Source organism: Labeo rohita, chromosome 18 (assembly GCF_022985175.1).
Source record: "Labeo rohita strain BAU-BD-2019 chromosome 18, IGBB_LRoh.1.0, whole genome shotgun sequence".
NCBI classification, from domain to species: Eukaryota; Metazoa; Chordata; class Actinopteri; order Cypriniformes; family Cyprinidae; genus Labeo; species Labeo rohita.
Window position 1 is genome coordinate 26,857,128 of NC_066886.1, and position 15,314 is coordinate 26,872,441.

At 37.1% G+C, this 15,314-nt stretch overlaps 1 protein-coding gene across 4 annotated transcripts in view; it reads left to right on the forward strand.

Annotated features, from left to right (window-relative positions):
* ets1 (v-ets avian erythroblastosis virus E26 oncogene homolog 1) overlaps nt 1-15,314 on the forward strand; it is a 49,310-nt gene that overhangs the window by 1,571 nt on the left and 32,425 nt on the right. For all 4 annotated transcript variants that reach the window (XM_051134754.1, XM_051134755.1, XM_051134757.1 and 1 more), the window contains exons 2-3: nt 159-257; nt 8,508-8,658. In XM_051134754.1, the coding sequence (XP_050990711.1) occupies nt 189-257; nt 8,508-8,658 (220 nt within the window). In that variant the 5' untranslated portion in view covers nt 159-188. The remainder of the gene's footprint in view (nt 1-158; nt 258-8,507; nt 8,659-15,314) is intronic.

Below are 15,314 nucleotides of genomic sequence, written 5' to 3' on the forward strand. Positions count from 1 at the left end.
TTGCATTTGGGTGACTTCATGTCATCTTTACCTTTGAGTGACAGGTTATTACTAATCCAGGTTGGTGGAGCATAGTCTCTGGGATAAACACTGTGTGATTGATTGAGGTCCGTGCCCTCACCACCCTCACCTCTCGTGTTTGTGTGTCTCATTCGCAGGCCTCCATCACTGCAGCTCCAGCTCATAGAATGAGTTACTACTTGGATCCAGTTTCCTCTTGTCAGACTCTTCAACCGCCTGACTGTCTGGGTGTAATGGTAAGACCCTCCACCTTCCACTATAAATCACCTCTGTTTGGCCTGAGCTGCCCACTAGCCATGTGTCAGAAGCAAGTGAACACACACCCCTGGTTGAAGGGTTGGTCGACTCCAATTTACAGCAAACACAAACCTAGAAGCTGTTTGCATCATATTTAGTTTCAGTTCCAGGCTTTATGCTCCATCAACAGCGTTTGTGGCATAATGTTGATTAATACAAAAATTTCACTGGTTCCTTCTTTTAGGACAAAGGACTGATAAAAAAGTGCACATTGAATGCATTGTAAGCACTTTGGATAAAAACATCTGCCAAATGTATAAATTTAATCCCGCCCACCCACCCCCAAAAAAGCAGAAATCTGAGTTACAGCGAGGCACTTACAAAAGAAATAGATAGGGCCAATGAGATTTCATTGTATAGCCACAAAATGTAAACTTTTTTTTTGGTGTAACTTTTTAGCAGCATACCTTTTTTTGGTAACACTTTAGAACAGGGAATACTTATTCATTATTAACGACTTTTCCCTCAGTAAATTCCTAATTAATAGTTAGTAAGGTAGTTGTTAGGATTAGGTATTGAGTAGGATTAGGAATGTAGAATAAGGTAATGTAGTATAAGGCATTAATATGTGCTTAATTAGTACTAAGAAATGGCTAATATGCCTGCTAATAAGCAACTAGTTAAGAATCCGTAAACCGAAACCGAAAATTTATATTGTTGTCATGAAAATATTAAAATTGTAAAAAACTTTAAATACAGCTAATTTAAAAATAGGTAAAATAATACACAAAGTGTTAACAGAAGAGGTAATATATGTATTTTCATAAAATTATATGTGTAAATTAAATCCTCCAGCTGGCCCCAGCTTCGATTATAAGTGCCTCGTCATATTTTATTTATTTATTTATTTTTCAATTATTATTATTTTTTAATTCTGCCACAATTGATATTCAGTCAGCTTAAGTGTTATAATATGCCTATATCAAAATGCAAAAACATATTTTATGCATTTGTTCTACTTTGTCACCTTGTAACCTTAAAATAATATTCCATCTCTATCGCCTTTGTTTTCTTGCATCCAGGTGTTTCATACACATTTGCTATTGTCTGAGCAGATGCAAATGTTGTAGAAAGGTGAATATCAATATTTCTGTGGCATTAAATGGATGTGAACCCAGGGTTGACGCCAAATCAGCCCCTGAATGCAGAACATTGTTTGCACACTGAACGCTGTGTGTGACTTGAGAGCTACAGGCTTTTCTCGGTGAGAATATTTAAATAAATGCACAATACAACGGGTGGGGGAATTAGTATGGGAATGCTTTAAGGGAAAAACATTTACCTCCTTTTAACCCCCATCCACCCAGTCTAGGGGTCAGAGAGGTCAAGGTAGTTTGTTGGGCGCTTGTAAAAAGCGAACATTTTAACAGTCCTAGCGAGGAGTCAGTCGGGGCATATTGGGATTCCGTGCAGGTGAGTGCAGAATCAAAGGTGTCTAATAAAGATTCAAAGAGGACATTCAGGCATCAGTATGCACAGACAGGGCTGTTAGTCTTTGAGCCAGACAGGGTCGCATGCTAATCCGCACCCGACCCGGCCTCCACATGCAGGGACTCACCGTTCAGCTAATCTGCTCAGGTGGCCTTGGTGGCTTTTGAAATTGAGACGCTTGTCTCCCACTATGGTCAAAGGCTATGCGGAGGGGGCTTCCCTCCCGGTTCATTAATTTACATGCGCTGAGGAAGAAAAGATATTCTCTGATCTCATTTCTTCCCCCTGAACATCCCCTACACCCCTCGCTCGCTCGTGAAGATGAGTGAACCTGAGGATGACAGATTGATATTATCATTAGCAGTACAGACTAAAAGAGCAAGATTGCCTGGTGTTATTGTTTCTGCTTAAGCATCTGTTAACACCACACTCTTAATTTTTCCTGAGGGTCACATGAGAGTATTCTATAAAAATCCACTTCATCTTGAAATCCACTCTTCAAATGCATCAGATTGCTTTCAGGTTCTTTGGGTTTGGGAACCGTGGCTATGAGCCATTTAAAAATAAATATATTAAATAATGAGAAAATAATCTAGTTCTTTTAAGTTATTGTAAAAAATAAAATGTAACCAGTGTAGTGATTCCAGGATGAATCATGTTTATGAATCCATTGTTCTTAGTCAATTGAAAAACATATAGCACAACCAGGATGCCCACCAAACAAACATACAGTGCAACCAGTGATGTCTGCTTCATGAACAAAACATACAACAGAACCAATGAGACAGTTTATTTAAATAATATAACTAAACTAAAATAAATAAATATATTTTAATTGATAAAATAAAACATAATAAAGCACAGTGTAGTAATGTGTTACAAGTTACGAAAAAAAATAAAAAATACAGTGCTGTCCAATTCCTGACCAAATGAATCTTATGACCTGATTCCTTTAAATGAATTAAAAAACTGTTTTACAATGCAACCAGTGCAGCCCGATTCCCAAACAAATTAATCTTATGAGCCATGTTTTATTAGTGAATCATAAATAAATAAATACAACCAAGTGCAGTCTGATTCCTGAACGAATTACTTTCATGGGTCAGTTCTTGTAAGTGAATCAAAAAACTTAAGAGTGCAAATGGTGTTGTGATTCTAGAATGAAGGACACTTATGAGTCTTAGTAAATCACAAAAAAACATGAAAACAACCAGTTCAGTCCAGTTCCCAAACAAATGAATCTTATGAGCCAGTTCTTATTAGTGAATCACAAAAAATATACAACGCAACCAGTTCAGTCCAATTCCCAAACAAATAAATCTCATGAGCCAGTTCTTATTAGTGAATCACAAAAAAACATACAACACAACCAGTTCAGTCTGATTCCCAAACAAATTAATCTTATGAGCCAGTTCTTATTAGTGAATCACAAAAAAACATACAACGCAACCAGTTCAGTCCAATTCCCGAACAAATGAATCTTATGAGCCAGTTCTTATTAGTGAATCACAAAAAACATACAGCGCGACCAGTGCCAGCCGATTCCCAAACAAATTAATCTTATGAGCCAGTTCTTATTAGTGAATCACAAAAAACATACAGCGTGACCAGTGCCAGCCGGTTCCCAAACAAATTAATCTTAACACAAAGTCTTTTGGCAGTGGCATTGCATTTCTTTCTTTCTTTTTTTTCTGGATATTTAAAAGGAGGAGTCCATTTCAAAAACAAAGATTCACATATAATGTACTCACCCCCTTGTCATCCAAGATGTTCATGTCTTTCTTCGGTCGTAAAGAAATTAGGTTTTTTGTGGAAAACATTTCTGCATTTTTCTCCATATAATAGACTGGTATGGTGCCCCGATATTGAACTTCCAAAATGCAGTTTAAATACGGCTTCAAACAATCCCAAATGCAGTTTAAACAATCCTAGCCGAGAAAGAATGGTCTTATATAGCAAAACAATCGGTTATTTTCATTAAAAAAATACAATTTAATTATTTTTTTAATCTCAAACGCTTGTCTTGTCTTTCTCTCCCTGAACTCTGTGTATTCTGGTTCAAGACAGTTAGGGTATGTCGATAAACTCCAATCATATTTTCTCCCTCAACTTCAAAAATCATTTCAAAATCATCCTACATTGCTGCAGAAGTACTGACTGTCTTTGCAAAGTGAACAAGCACAGAAGATCAAACACCCTTTACAAAAAAGGTAAAACAGCAATATAGGACAATTTCGAAGTTGAGGGAGAACATGAGATGGAAGTTTTTGACATACCCTAACTGTCATGAACCAGAAAAAAACAGTCCAGGCAAAGTAAGACAAGACGAGCGTTTGGCATTAAAAAGTATATAAATTGTATTATTTTTTAATAATTCCGTTTATTTTTTATAAACTGTATTTTGGAAGTTCAAAATTGGGGCACCATACCAGTCCATTATATGGAGAAAAATGCAGAAATGTTTTCCTCAAAAAACATAATTTCTTTATGACTGAAGAAAGAAAGACATGAACATCTTGGATGACAAGGGGGTGAGTACATTATATGTGAATCTTTGTTTTAGAAGTGAAATTCTCCTTTAAGCTTCAGAAAGTACTAAAAGCACAGTTAATGGAACCATTAAAGAATCTGAATCATTATGAAGAATCTGAACCACTCTTTACAATCCCCATCTGTAGTTTCCTTCGTTGTACAACCTGATGGTGTACCACTAATTTCCTGCTCATCATCAGATATCCCAGGTCCCTGATTTAGCCATGTCAATGGGGGCAGGGGTGGCATTGCCCTTTGTATGGGACAGGACCCTCCTGTAGCCCATAAATCCTATTGCCGTCCTCCTTACTTCCTCCGTCTCTCCCTTAACCATCATCTATATCTCTCTCTCTGCTCTCGACTTCTCGTCTCCACTCCCCATGACTCCAGCGACGGACTTTCAGACAGCCTAACCACGATCCCGTCCGAGCCCCCCGCTGATACTGCAATGAGCACAGCTCCATAAAGCTGCTGCCAGGTCTGATAACCACAGTCTTGACTCAACAGCAGGTTTATCAGATGGGCAGTCAGTCAGGCTGTGAACGGCTCCCTTCACTAAAAACAGCCCTGGAGACAGACAGTAGCTCAGATACCAGCAGCTTCTGTCACCACAGACACTCCAGTTAACAACCTATCTGTTGTCACTTAAAAAAGGAATATAATACTGGACATACTTTTTCCCTTTTTTCAACCTGAAGGGGGACAGTGTTAATTACAGAGCATGTCTTACAAGGTAACACATATGCTTATAGATTTAGGAAGAGGAAAAATTAAAATGGAAATTATGATTTATTTTATGTGGACTGGGTCCGTCAAGCACCAAAATGACAAAAAAAAAAAAAAAAAAAGTCACCATTAAAGTCACCATTAAAAGTTGTGCAAATGACTTGTGTATTAGATCCCAGTCTTCTAAAGCTGTATGTTAGTTTTCGATTGAAATCTTTGTGGTTATTCATGGAAATCCTATGAAAAGTAGCTGAATGAATAATTCTTTGAAGTCTGATTTTCTTTTTTTTAGCTAAATGATGCATTGATTAAGTTCATCTGAAGTAATGAACAAGTGACTTCATTTAAACAGACAAGATTAGTACATTTCCGTCTTCATCAAAGATTTACAATATAGTTCAATACGTCACATATGTAGACTACTTTTATGATAGTTTGAACTGTTTTTGTGTCATTTTGAAACTTTTTAAAACTAATGGGGCCACGTTGTAAGCATTAACACACTCAGGGGTGCTGTATTAGTTGAGAAGGATAGGACAATTCCAAGGGCCCAGTGAGAGAGAGGGGGCCCGGAGCACAATTTTTACCAAGGGGTTAAAAAAGGAACTTTATTTATTTATTTAAATGAATTTGTTGATTCAGTTCACAACATTGGTTTGGTCACTGCATCTAAAAAGACATGAATATTAATAAATATTTCTTACATTTTAGTCTGTTCATCACAGGGCTTTAAAAAAAGTGCAGTGTAGTGTAATAAGTCATATAGACTACATTTATGATACTGTGCTACTTTTATGTTGCTTTTTTATTATTTTGAAGCTTTTAAAACTCCAGTCTTCAAATATTATTGAATGCAGTGAAAAAAATGGTGCAGATTTAATTTAAACTTTGTAAACTTTTAACTCAGACATTAAATTTCACATACAGTTGAAGTCGAAAGTTTACATACACCTTGCAGAATCTGCAAAATGTTAATTATTTTACCGAAATAACAGGAATCATACAAAATGTGTGTTATTTTATATTTAGTACTGACCTGAATAAGATCATTCATATATAGTCCACAAGAGAAAATAATAGCTGAATGGTGCTGTGGATCATGCAGGTAACAACACAGTATTAAGAATCAAGTGTATGTAAACTTTTGAACAGGCCCATTTTTATGAATTTAACTATTATTTTGTTTTGTGGACTATATGTAAATGTCTTTTATGTGAAATATCTTTTTCAGGTCAGTACTAAATAAAACATAACATGCAATTTCTATGATCCCTCTTATTTTGGTAGAATTCTGCAAGGTATATGTAAACTTTTGACTTCAACTGTACGATTACAACAAAACAGCAAGTAACCCTATTTGAATAAAAGAAGTGACATTAAATGAATTAAATATAAAATTCAGAGTGAAATAGTAAATAATACATATTAATAAAACATATTCCAAAAATCTTAATTTAATTAAAACTTTAAATATTTTACTGCATGGAATTGATTTTGGATTTAATAAGTAGTATGTGTAATTTATTATGTTTGTAAGAACGTTAGTAAAATATAAAGAGAAAATATATAGAGTTTTTTTTTGTCTGTTTAATGTTTCTTTAAAAAATGGCTCGACTCATGTTGTCCTTTTAACTTTACAGTTACATTATCTTCAAAAAGCACCAGAGCTGTTCTAAATGAACTCCAGCCGTGGCACCTGTGGCAGAGCACGTCAAATTATTATTTGCACTACAATCAGCCATGCTCAACACTTTGGTCTTGATAAATCATATCAAAGAAAACTTGCAACTTCTTCGAAATAGAAACCTCTCTCTTTTTGCAGACAGATAACATTTCAGACAGATAAATCTAGAGCAGACGCATGCGCTTGCCCTGCATTAATGCTGATTTATTCACCACAAAGATGCTTTAGATATGATGATACCAGTTAACCTGTTCCTGTACCCAGCAGCGAACATCAAAACATGAATCAAAACCCCATTGAAAATGGGACACAATATTCGACTCATGCGTGCGACTGTAGATTGCATATCAGGTTTCTAAAACAGAGCGAACAAGAGTGCACAATAATCTCACCAAACTGAAGCCCTGTTACGCTTTGGTCCCAAAAACCACATTGTTTCATCAATCTTAAACATTCTTTTCAAGAAGTTAACCGAGACTGTCAACAACTCGAGGACAATGCCTATTTACTGTACACATACATCTTCTACACAATTGCGTGTGATGGCATGTGCTTTTGGCCAAAGGAAGTTGATTTGCCTGTTTCAATGGACCTTTATCTGTCACAAATTGTTTTAGAAAAAGTATTTTTCCTCAGAATGAGGCTCAGAGGCTGTTCTGAGAAAACATCCCACAGATGAAGAACTGTTTGTGGATCTGTTGGCCTCTTAGACGTAGATCACAGTGGAGGATTTTGGAGATTATGTGGCTAATGCTTCTGTGTGTTTACCAGCTCTTATTTGCCAGGATATTAAAAGGCCAGAGTTTGTGCTTGATCAGTTTTCTTTTTGTAAAAACATATTCAACCTATGACCTCTGATTCAAGAATACTGATTGATATTTTAATGTGCCCTATAAATAATCAGCCATTTGTTTTGTTTTGAGTATAATATAAGTTCTTAAAGGGACTATTGTGAAGAATCCAACCTTTCTAAAAGAGTTTGACGTACTACAAAAACATACAAAATGTTAAAATAGGTTTTTTTTTTTAATTTTTTTTAAGAAACTCAGTATGTGCCACATTTCAGTGGAGATTGTAAAATGAATGTGTCACAATTTGCAAAAAGCCTGTTCTTAAAGAATCGGGCAGTTGAAGAGTATATTGGACCTGACAGAAAAACTCTTGTTGTCTTACAGAGCAAACCAATGTTTGTCATGTGAAGTGGGCATTTCTTAAAGGCAGAGTTGAAATGATAAATAAAATAAAATAAAATAATAAAAATAAAATGGCTGTGAAAAACTAAAATATGACTATTTTGGTGTTAGTCTTCACTAACATTATAAACAAAGTTCAGAAAAATCAAAAAAAAACAAAAAAAAAACATTGTGGTATGACCCCATTAAAGAACCAGTTGACTCAGCAACGTTCCCTGCTAGTGTCTCTCTTTCTTTTTGTCTGTCTCTTTTTTTTTTTTTTTTTTTTTTTGACTGTCTGACTTCCCCTTCTCCTGGCCTGACGTCAGAGTCCCACCGAGATCAAAAGAATAAAAATGCTTCTCAAGCACTTTCCTTCAACAGAAACTCAAGCTGTCTCAGGCCACACAGGGAATTTCATATGTAAAAATCTTCACCGTTCACCAGTGGTAAGCGGTCATGAATGAAACCCCTGGAAAGACAAAAGACCTTTGACACAAAAGGGTTCAGATATATATTTCTATCACTATTCTGTGCTTAAAGTTAAACTGTACAATCAACCAATTATCTCTGTGGCTTTTCTAAGTAAAGCCAGCATCTCAGCTTTGGCTTCAGTAGTTTGTGTTTGTGTTTTCTTTCTGTAGAGGTCGAGTGGTGGGATGGCAGTGACTGTGGTTCCTCATATGCAGCCTCCTGTCGTGTGCCACCCTCAAAACCCAGCTCCACCAAGACCCCTGTATGGCCAGCACATCACCTTGCAGGAGGTGCCGAATGGACCTGAATACAGCCCGAACGGTATGACACCAGATGCTCTGTGTGTGTGTGTTGGGATAGGTATTTGGGAGATTTAAGGCCAGGTTTCATCTTACCGTATATTTTCTGATTTATAAACAAATGATTAAATACTTTGTCCAAAATTTTCCTTTCTTAGATTATAAAATGTAGTAAATATGAAAACATAGTAAACATTAAATCTATAATACAAAACATTAAATTATTATTATTATTGGGTTACTTTTAATCTCTTTTTTTTTGCACAGTTCATTGATTCATATAATTTTAAGAAGTCTTCTTTTTTTGTAATTATATGTATTATTTATTTGCTCTGCTTCTAATGACTTTCTTTTTTGGGTGGCATCACAAATACTTACTTTTTCATCCTGACCGCCCATTATTCATGGTCCAATCAGTACCTGATAAAATCATTCCATCCAGCATTTTATCTTATTACAAATTCTGTTTCATTTTGAAATGCCATTTTTTAGATGTAAAATAGATTGTGAGGGTGAAAAAGACTGCATGACTCAGAATGAGGTCAATACACTCTTGACAATGTAAAGTTGAGGACTGTTTGGTGTAAAAAAAGATCTTTGCGTGTGATTGTGAAACGCGCACGTGCGCGCAAACACACGCTTCAATTTTTGAGGAGGAGGAAACCGTGAGGCATCTGGTAAAAGCATCTCTTTGGGGGTCAATGTCCCCATCGTCCCCCAGAGAACAATGTTTTCTCTGCCACACTCAGTGCATGTGTGAGTATGTGTGTGTTTTCATTTGTGTGTGTGTGTGACGTTAGATGGAGGAGGTGACTGCATGCTCTGGATTTTTTTGTCCAGGACATTTTTTTTTAAATGTTTATTCAAAATGAGAACATACCAGAGTTTGACATCAGCCTCCCTGCTTTTCAAAACGCCAGAAAAAGTGGCGACATGCGCCATCTGTATGTGCATTTGTGTGTGTTGGGATAGATCCAGCAGTGGCACCAACTATCATTTGACACCTACCCAAACGGGACACAAGGCCACAAGGGTACAAGGGCGTAAGGGCTCAGCAGCGGCCGTCCTTTTCCCAAGCCTCAGGGCCCCTTGGGGAACACGAGGGGGATAGGGCCGGGTCGGGTTTGATGGGATTTGCTGATGTTTGTTGCTGGAGCCACTCACTGAAAGGCTCCAGCTTCGCCTGAGTACATTGCACCATCATAAACAACGTCAACTGGAAAAAAACGACCTCTTGAACGTTTTCCTCTGAGGTGATGCATGGTGAGGCCAAGCGCTGTGAACGCTCTAATGTTTGGTGTTTTATATAATCCGAAGGGCTGTGTGTTTAGAGGGCTTTTAGGAGGCAGAATCCAGAGATGCTCTTTGTCGTTAGGGTGAGGCACGGTTTAGTCAAGTCTAACTAGCGACAAAGCTCGCCTGTGTGAGATGGTAACCTCAAAACACACTCTTGAACTGTCATCCAAGCCACCGCATGCAAAAACCGTTGGACTGCTACAGCTGTTAGTCAGACTGAAACAGGCCGCCCTCCTGTCACCCAGAAGCTCTCATCTGGAGCAGTTAGTATGACTTTTTACCTTACACTTTGATCTAAAGTCATCATTCATGTGCAAGAGAACAGTTGGATTAACACAAACGTTAAAAATTTGTCACTTTTTGTAGCCTATTGCAAATATATTTAAAAACATGACATATTTCAAGAGAAATGTCATTAAAATTGCAAATTGCATTTATCATAATTTTAAAACAATGCATTCAGTTCACACTTAAAGGGTTACTCCACACCAAAATGAAAATTTTGTCATTAATTACTTTACCTCATGTCGTTCCAAACCCGTAAAAGCTTTGTTCACCTTTCGGAACACAATTTAAGATATTTTGGATGAAAACCGGGAGGCTTTTGACTGTCCCATTGACTGTGAGGTAAATACCACTGTCAAGACCCAGGAAAGTATGAAAGACATCGTTAAAATAGTCCATCTGCCATCAGTGGTTCAATCTGAATTTTACGAAGCAACGGAAATACTTTTTGTATGCCAAGAAAAAAAAAAATTGGAGAGTATCTGCTGGACGCAAAACTGCGTACGCCGGATCCGCTGTTTTCGTTCAAATCAAAGAGTAAATATACGAAGAAAGTGTATCTGTGTAGTGTGGCTGACACAGAATGGCGTACGCAGTTTGCGTCCATTGGATACTCTCCAAAATGGCGCTACATTGTAAAAAATAAAAAACACAATTTGTTGAGTCATCTTAAAATAATTTGTTATCCTGCTGCCTTAAAATTTTAAGTTCAGTCAACTAAAATAAGTTTAGTCAACTTGAAATGTTACAACTTAGTAACAACTTAGATATTTGTGTTTGCTAAACTTAACAGATGGGTAAGTGACCCAGCTGCCTTAAAATTTTAAGTTGATTCAACTCAAATATCTAAGTTGTCACTTAGTATAATTTAACATTTCAAGTTGAATAAACTTTTTTTGAGTTGACTGAACTTAAAATTTTAAGGCAGCCAGGTTACAAATTATTGTTGACTCAACAATTTTTTTTTTACAGTGTACGCTGACGCGGAGATGAATTGTTAAATAAAATCGTTATTTTTTTTTTTATTTGCATAAAAGAAGTATTCTCGACCCTTTGTAAAAGTCAGATTGAACCACTGATGGCAGATGGACTATTTTGATGATGTCTTTCATACTTTTCTAGGTCTTGATAGTGGTATTTACCTGGCAGTCAATGGGACAGTCAAAAGCCTCCCGGTGTTCATCCAAAATATCTTAAATTGTGTTCCAAAGACAAACAAAGCCTTCATGGGTTTGGAACGACATGGGGGTAAGTAATCAATGAAAAAATGTTTATTTTGGGGTGGAGTAACCCTTTAAGTATATTCTATTAAAATATATTATTTCCATATTATATAGGTGAGAATTCAGGCTATTTGGGATATTTTTTCCCAGTCATCTCAATGGCAAAAATGTCCCAGTTTACTGGAATTCATTCCTACTTGTTTTTACATTTTTTATTGGCCCAGTCACACATTTAAAACTGAATATCTATGCCAATATCTATGATTTAAGTGCTCATTGCTTTTCACCCATCATTTGCATGAAGCTTAGCATTTCACCACTTTTTGACGCCCTCTGCTCTCCACATCCCACAATCCCTCATAAAATCACTTGATTAGTACAGAGAACGAATGGGAAACGCCCGTTCTCGCTTCGCTTACCATTCTGTGGCCATGCACGCTTCTAACTAATTTGGTGCATGATGTTATGATGTTAAGCGTTACCTCAGAGCTGACAGACTGTGTTTTCCGGTTTGGGATTACGTCTGTTTTTCCGTCATTTTCCGTCTTTCGGAAAGATGTGACCAAATGTAGTTCTTGATGTAATTTCCAAATTTTACATGATTTGGCTTTCCAGGCGTCATTTTTTCCCTGTCCTTTTTTGTACAATCCAGTCACATGTGAAAGCGTATGATGTTTAATGAGCCAGTGCCATTATTGCTGCAAATGAGGGCAGAATTTATTCCATGACTATTGAAACAGCAGACCGGCCTTTGGTTTCCAGGTGTGCCGTGAAACGTGCCGCGTGACACACCATAACACATATAGACACGCGCAGACGCCCACATGTTTTCAGACAGCTTCAGTGGAGCTGTACAAGTCCTGCATCTGTAGGCAGCAGGCGCAGGTGCAGGCAGTTAAACCAGAGACACGCTGTAAACGGCTTTTGTGTAGTACACATATGGGACCTGTATGTGGAGAGGGAAAGCTTGTGTCAGTTTTCTGCAACATGTCACACACTGTTGGTCCTCAAGTCCATCAAGAAGTAATTACTTGTTGACTGTGCTTTTCTATTTAGTATGTATGCAATCGTGTAAAAAAAATAAAAAATAGAGCAGAATCTTGCTGTCTACAGTCTAGATGTGAATCATTATCATGCAGTCTTGCAATCATTATGCAATAAAGAGGTATTTTCTACATAAATTCCTTGAGAAAATCTGGAGATTTAACAATGATACATTATGCTAAAATAAATACATAAATAAATAAATAAATTAAAAAAAATGTTTAATTTCACAACTATAGCTTCGGACTAAATTATGAATCGGTACTTTTGAGGAAAGCATTTCAGCATTTTTCTCCATATAATGGACTGCTATGGTGCCCCAATTTTGAACTTCCAACATGCAGTTTAATTGTGGCTTCAAACGATCCCAAATGCAGTTGTAAACCCCAGCCGAGGAAGAAGGGTCTTATCTAGTGAAACGATCAGTTATTTTCATAAAAATAATACAATTTATATAATTTTTAATGTCAAACGCTTGTCTTGTCTTGCTCTTCCCAATCTTTGGTTTTTCCGATTCATCACGGTAGGGTATGTCGAAAAACTCCCATCTCATGTTCTCCCTCAACTTCAAAATCATCCTATATCACTGTTTTACCTTTTTTGTTAAAGGGATAGTTCACCCAAAAATGAAAATTTGACATTTATCTGCTTACCCCCAGGGCATCCAAGATGTAGGTGACTTTGTTTCTTCAGTAGAACACAAACAAACGATACACTGATGTCCTACGAAACGAACGTTTTTTTTGCGAGAAACTGAACAGTATTTATATCATTTTTTACCTCTGATTCACCACTATGTCGTACTGTCCTGGCAGCGCAAGTGCCGGACGGCAATCTCCATGCAAAGTGTAAACAATGAGTGACGTATAAGTGCAGATTGCTTCCGGCACTTGCATGCTGTGCAAGCGTTCAGGACAGCAGGACATAGCGGTGAATCAGAGGTAAAAAATGATATAATACTGTTTCAGTTTCTCGCAAAAAAACCCAATCGTTTCGTGTCTTAGGACATCAGTGTATCATCACGAGTCGCAGGGTTTAATTTGGTTTTGTTTGTGTATGCTTTTTTACTTTCAAAGATTTAGTAGCCATTGACTGCCATTTTATGACTGACAGACTGCAACGGTTTGAGTTAAAAATCTTCATTTGTGTTCTACTGAAGAAACAAAGTCACCTACATCTTGGATGCCCTGGGAGTAAGCAGATAAATATCAAATTTTAATTTTTGGGTGAACTATCCCTTTAAGAGTGTTTGATCTTCTTTGCATGTTCAGTTTGCAAAGACTGTGTCGGTACTTCTGCAGTGATGTAGGATGATTTTGAAATGATTTTTGAAGATTAGGGAGAAAATATGATTGGAGTTTTTCGACATACCCTAACTGTCTTGAGCCAGAATACACAGAGTTCAGGGAGAGTGAAACAAGACGAGCATTTGAGATTAAAAAGTATTTAAATTGTATTTTTTTTAAATGAAAATAACAGATCGTTTCACTAGATACGACCCTTCTTCTTCGGCTGGACTTCTTTACAACCGCATTTGGGATTGTTTGAAGCTGCATTTAAACTGCGTTTTGGAAGTTCAAAATCGGGGCACCATAGCAGTCCATTATTATGGAGTAAAATCCTGAAATGTTTTCCTCAAAAAACATAATTTTTTTACGACTGAAGAAAGAAAGACATGAGCATCTTGGATGACAAGGGGGTGAGTACATTATATGTGAATATTTGTTTTGGAAGTGGACTTCTCTTTGAAGGTAATCGCTGAAAAGTAGTTTGACCAATAGCATGCAGGCATTCTACATAATCAACCAATCATGTCACGGACCTACAGAAAACAGTCAAAGCAATGCAAATATGCCTACATATAATATATGAGGACAGCAGAGAGACAGTCAGTAGGAAAACAAAGCCAAAACCGGGACATTTTTAGGCAATTTAGAAATTCCAGCTAGAACATGTCTGGGAAAAAGAATAGATATGATCATCCTATTTTATAATAATGTTTAAAAATGTTACCTTATCCACTTCTCTTATTCACCAGACTTTGTTGCTCAAATCACACACATACAGAAAGTAAAATGACACAAATGTACACACACATAAATACATGTTCTCACAGCTTCATCCATTAAAATCACACAAGCACTATAAACTCCCACATTACACACACACACACTTGGGCAACACTGACAGCTGTGTTATGCAGCTCTGGCACTGCTGGCTTACATTTTACGTGATTTGACAACTGGACAGTTGACTTGAGGAGAAACTGCAGAACTGATATTGAGAAGTGTGTGTATGATGTTGTGTGGAAGCACCTTCCAGTGTGTGTGTGCTAAATCTGTATCTTCGTATATAGATGTGTGTGTGTGTGTGCGTTTGGAGGAGAGTGCTGTCTCTGATGAGGGGCACGTCCTCGCAGGCCAAGGCTCATTTTTTCTGGGTTAAAATAAACAGACGACTGGCGGGGGTCTGGGGGTTATGGGAAAGGAGGAAACAGTGATGCTAATCAGTCCTGCACACACTTCCCCCAACTGTAAAACAAAACAAGAGAGAGAGAGAGAGGGAGAGAGAGAATTTTTAGCTGTAAGTGCGCATGAGTGAAAGTTTAGGACTACAGCTCCACTTAGCAAGGTCAAGTGTCGAAACTAACTTCAGTTCCTCTCCAGATCATTTTATTTCTTCATTACGGTTTTCGCAAAGGCGATCCTTGTAACATGATGTTACAAAATCAAATGTATAGGCAACAGTTACACAAGCTGAAAATTCTGAATTGGCAAAAATTAAAGGGATAGTTCATCCAGAAATATTCTATACCAGAAACATGGACAGG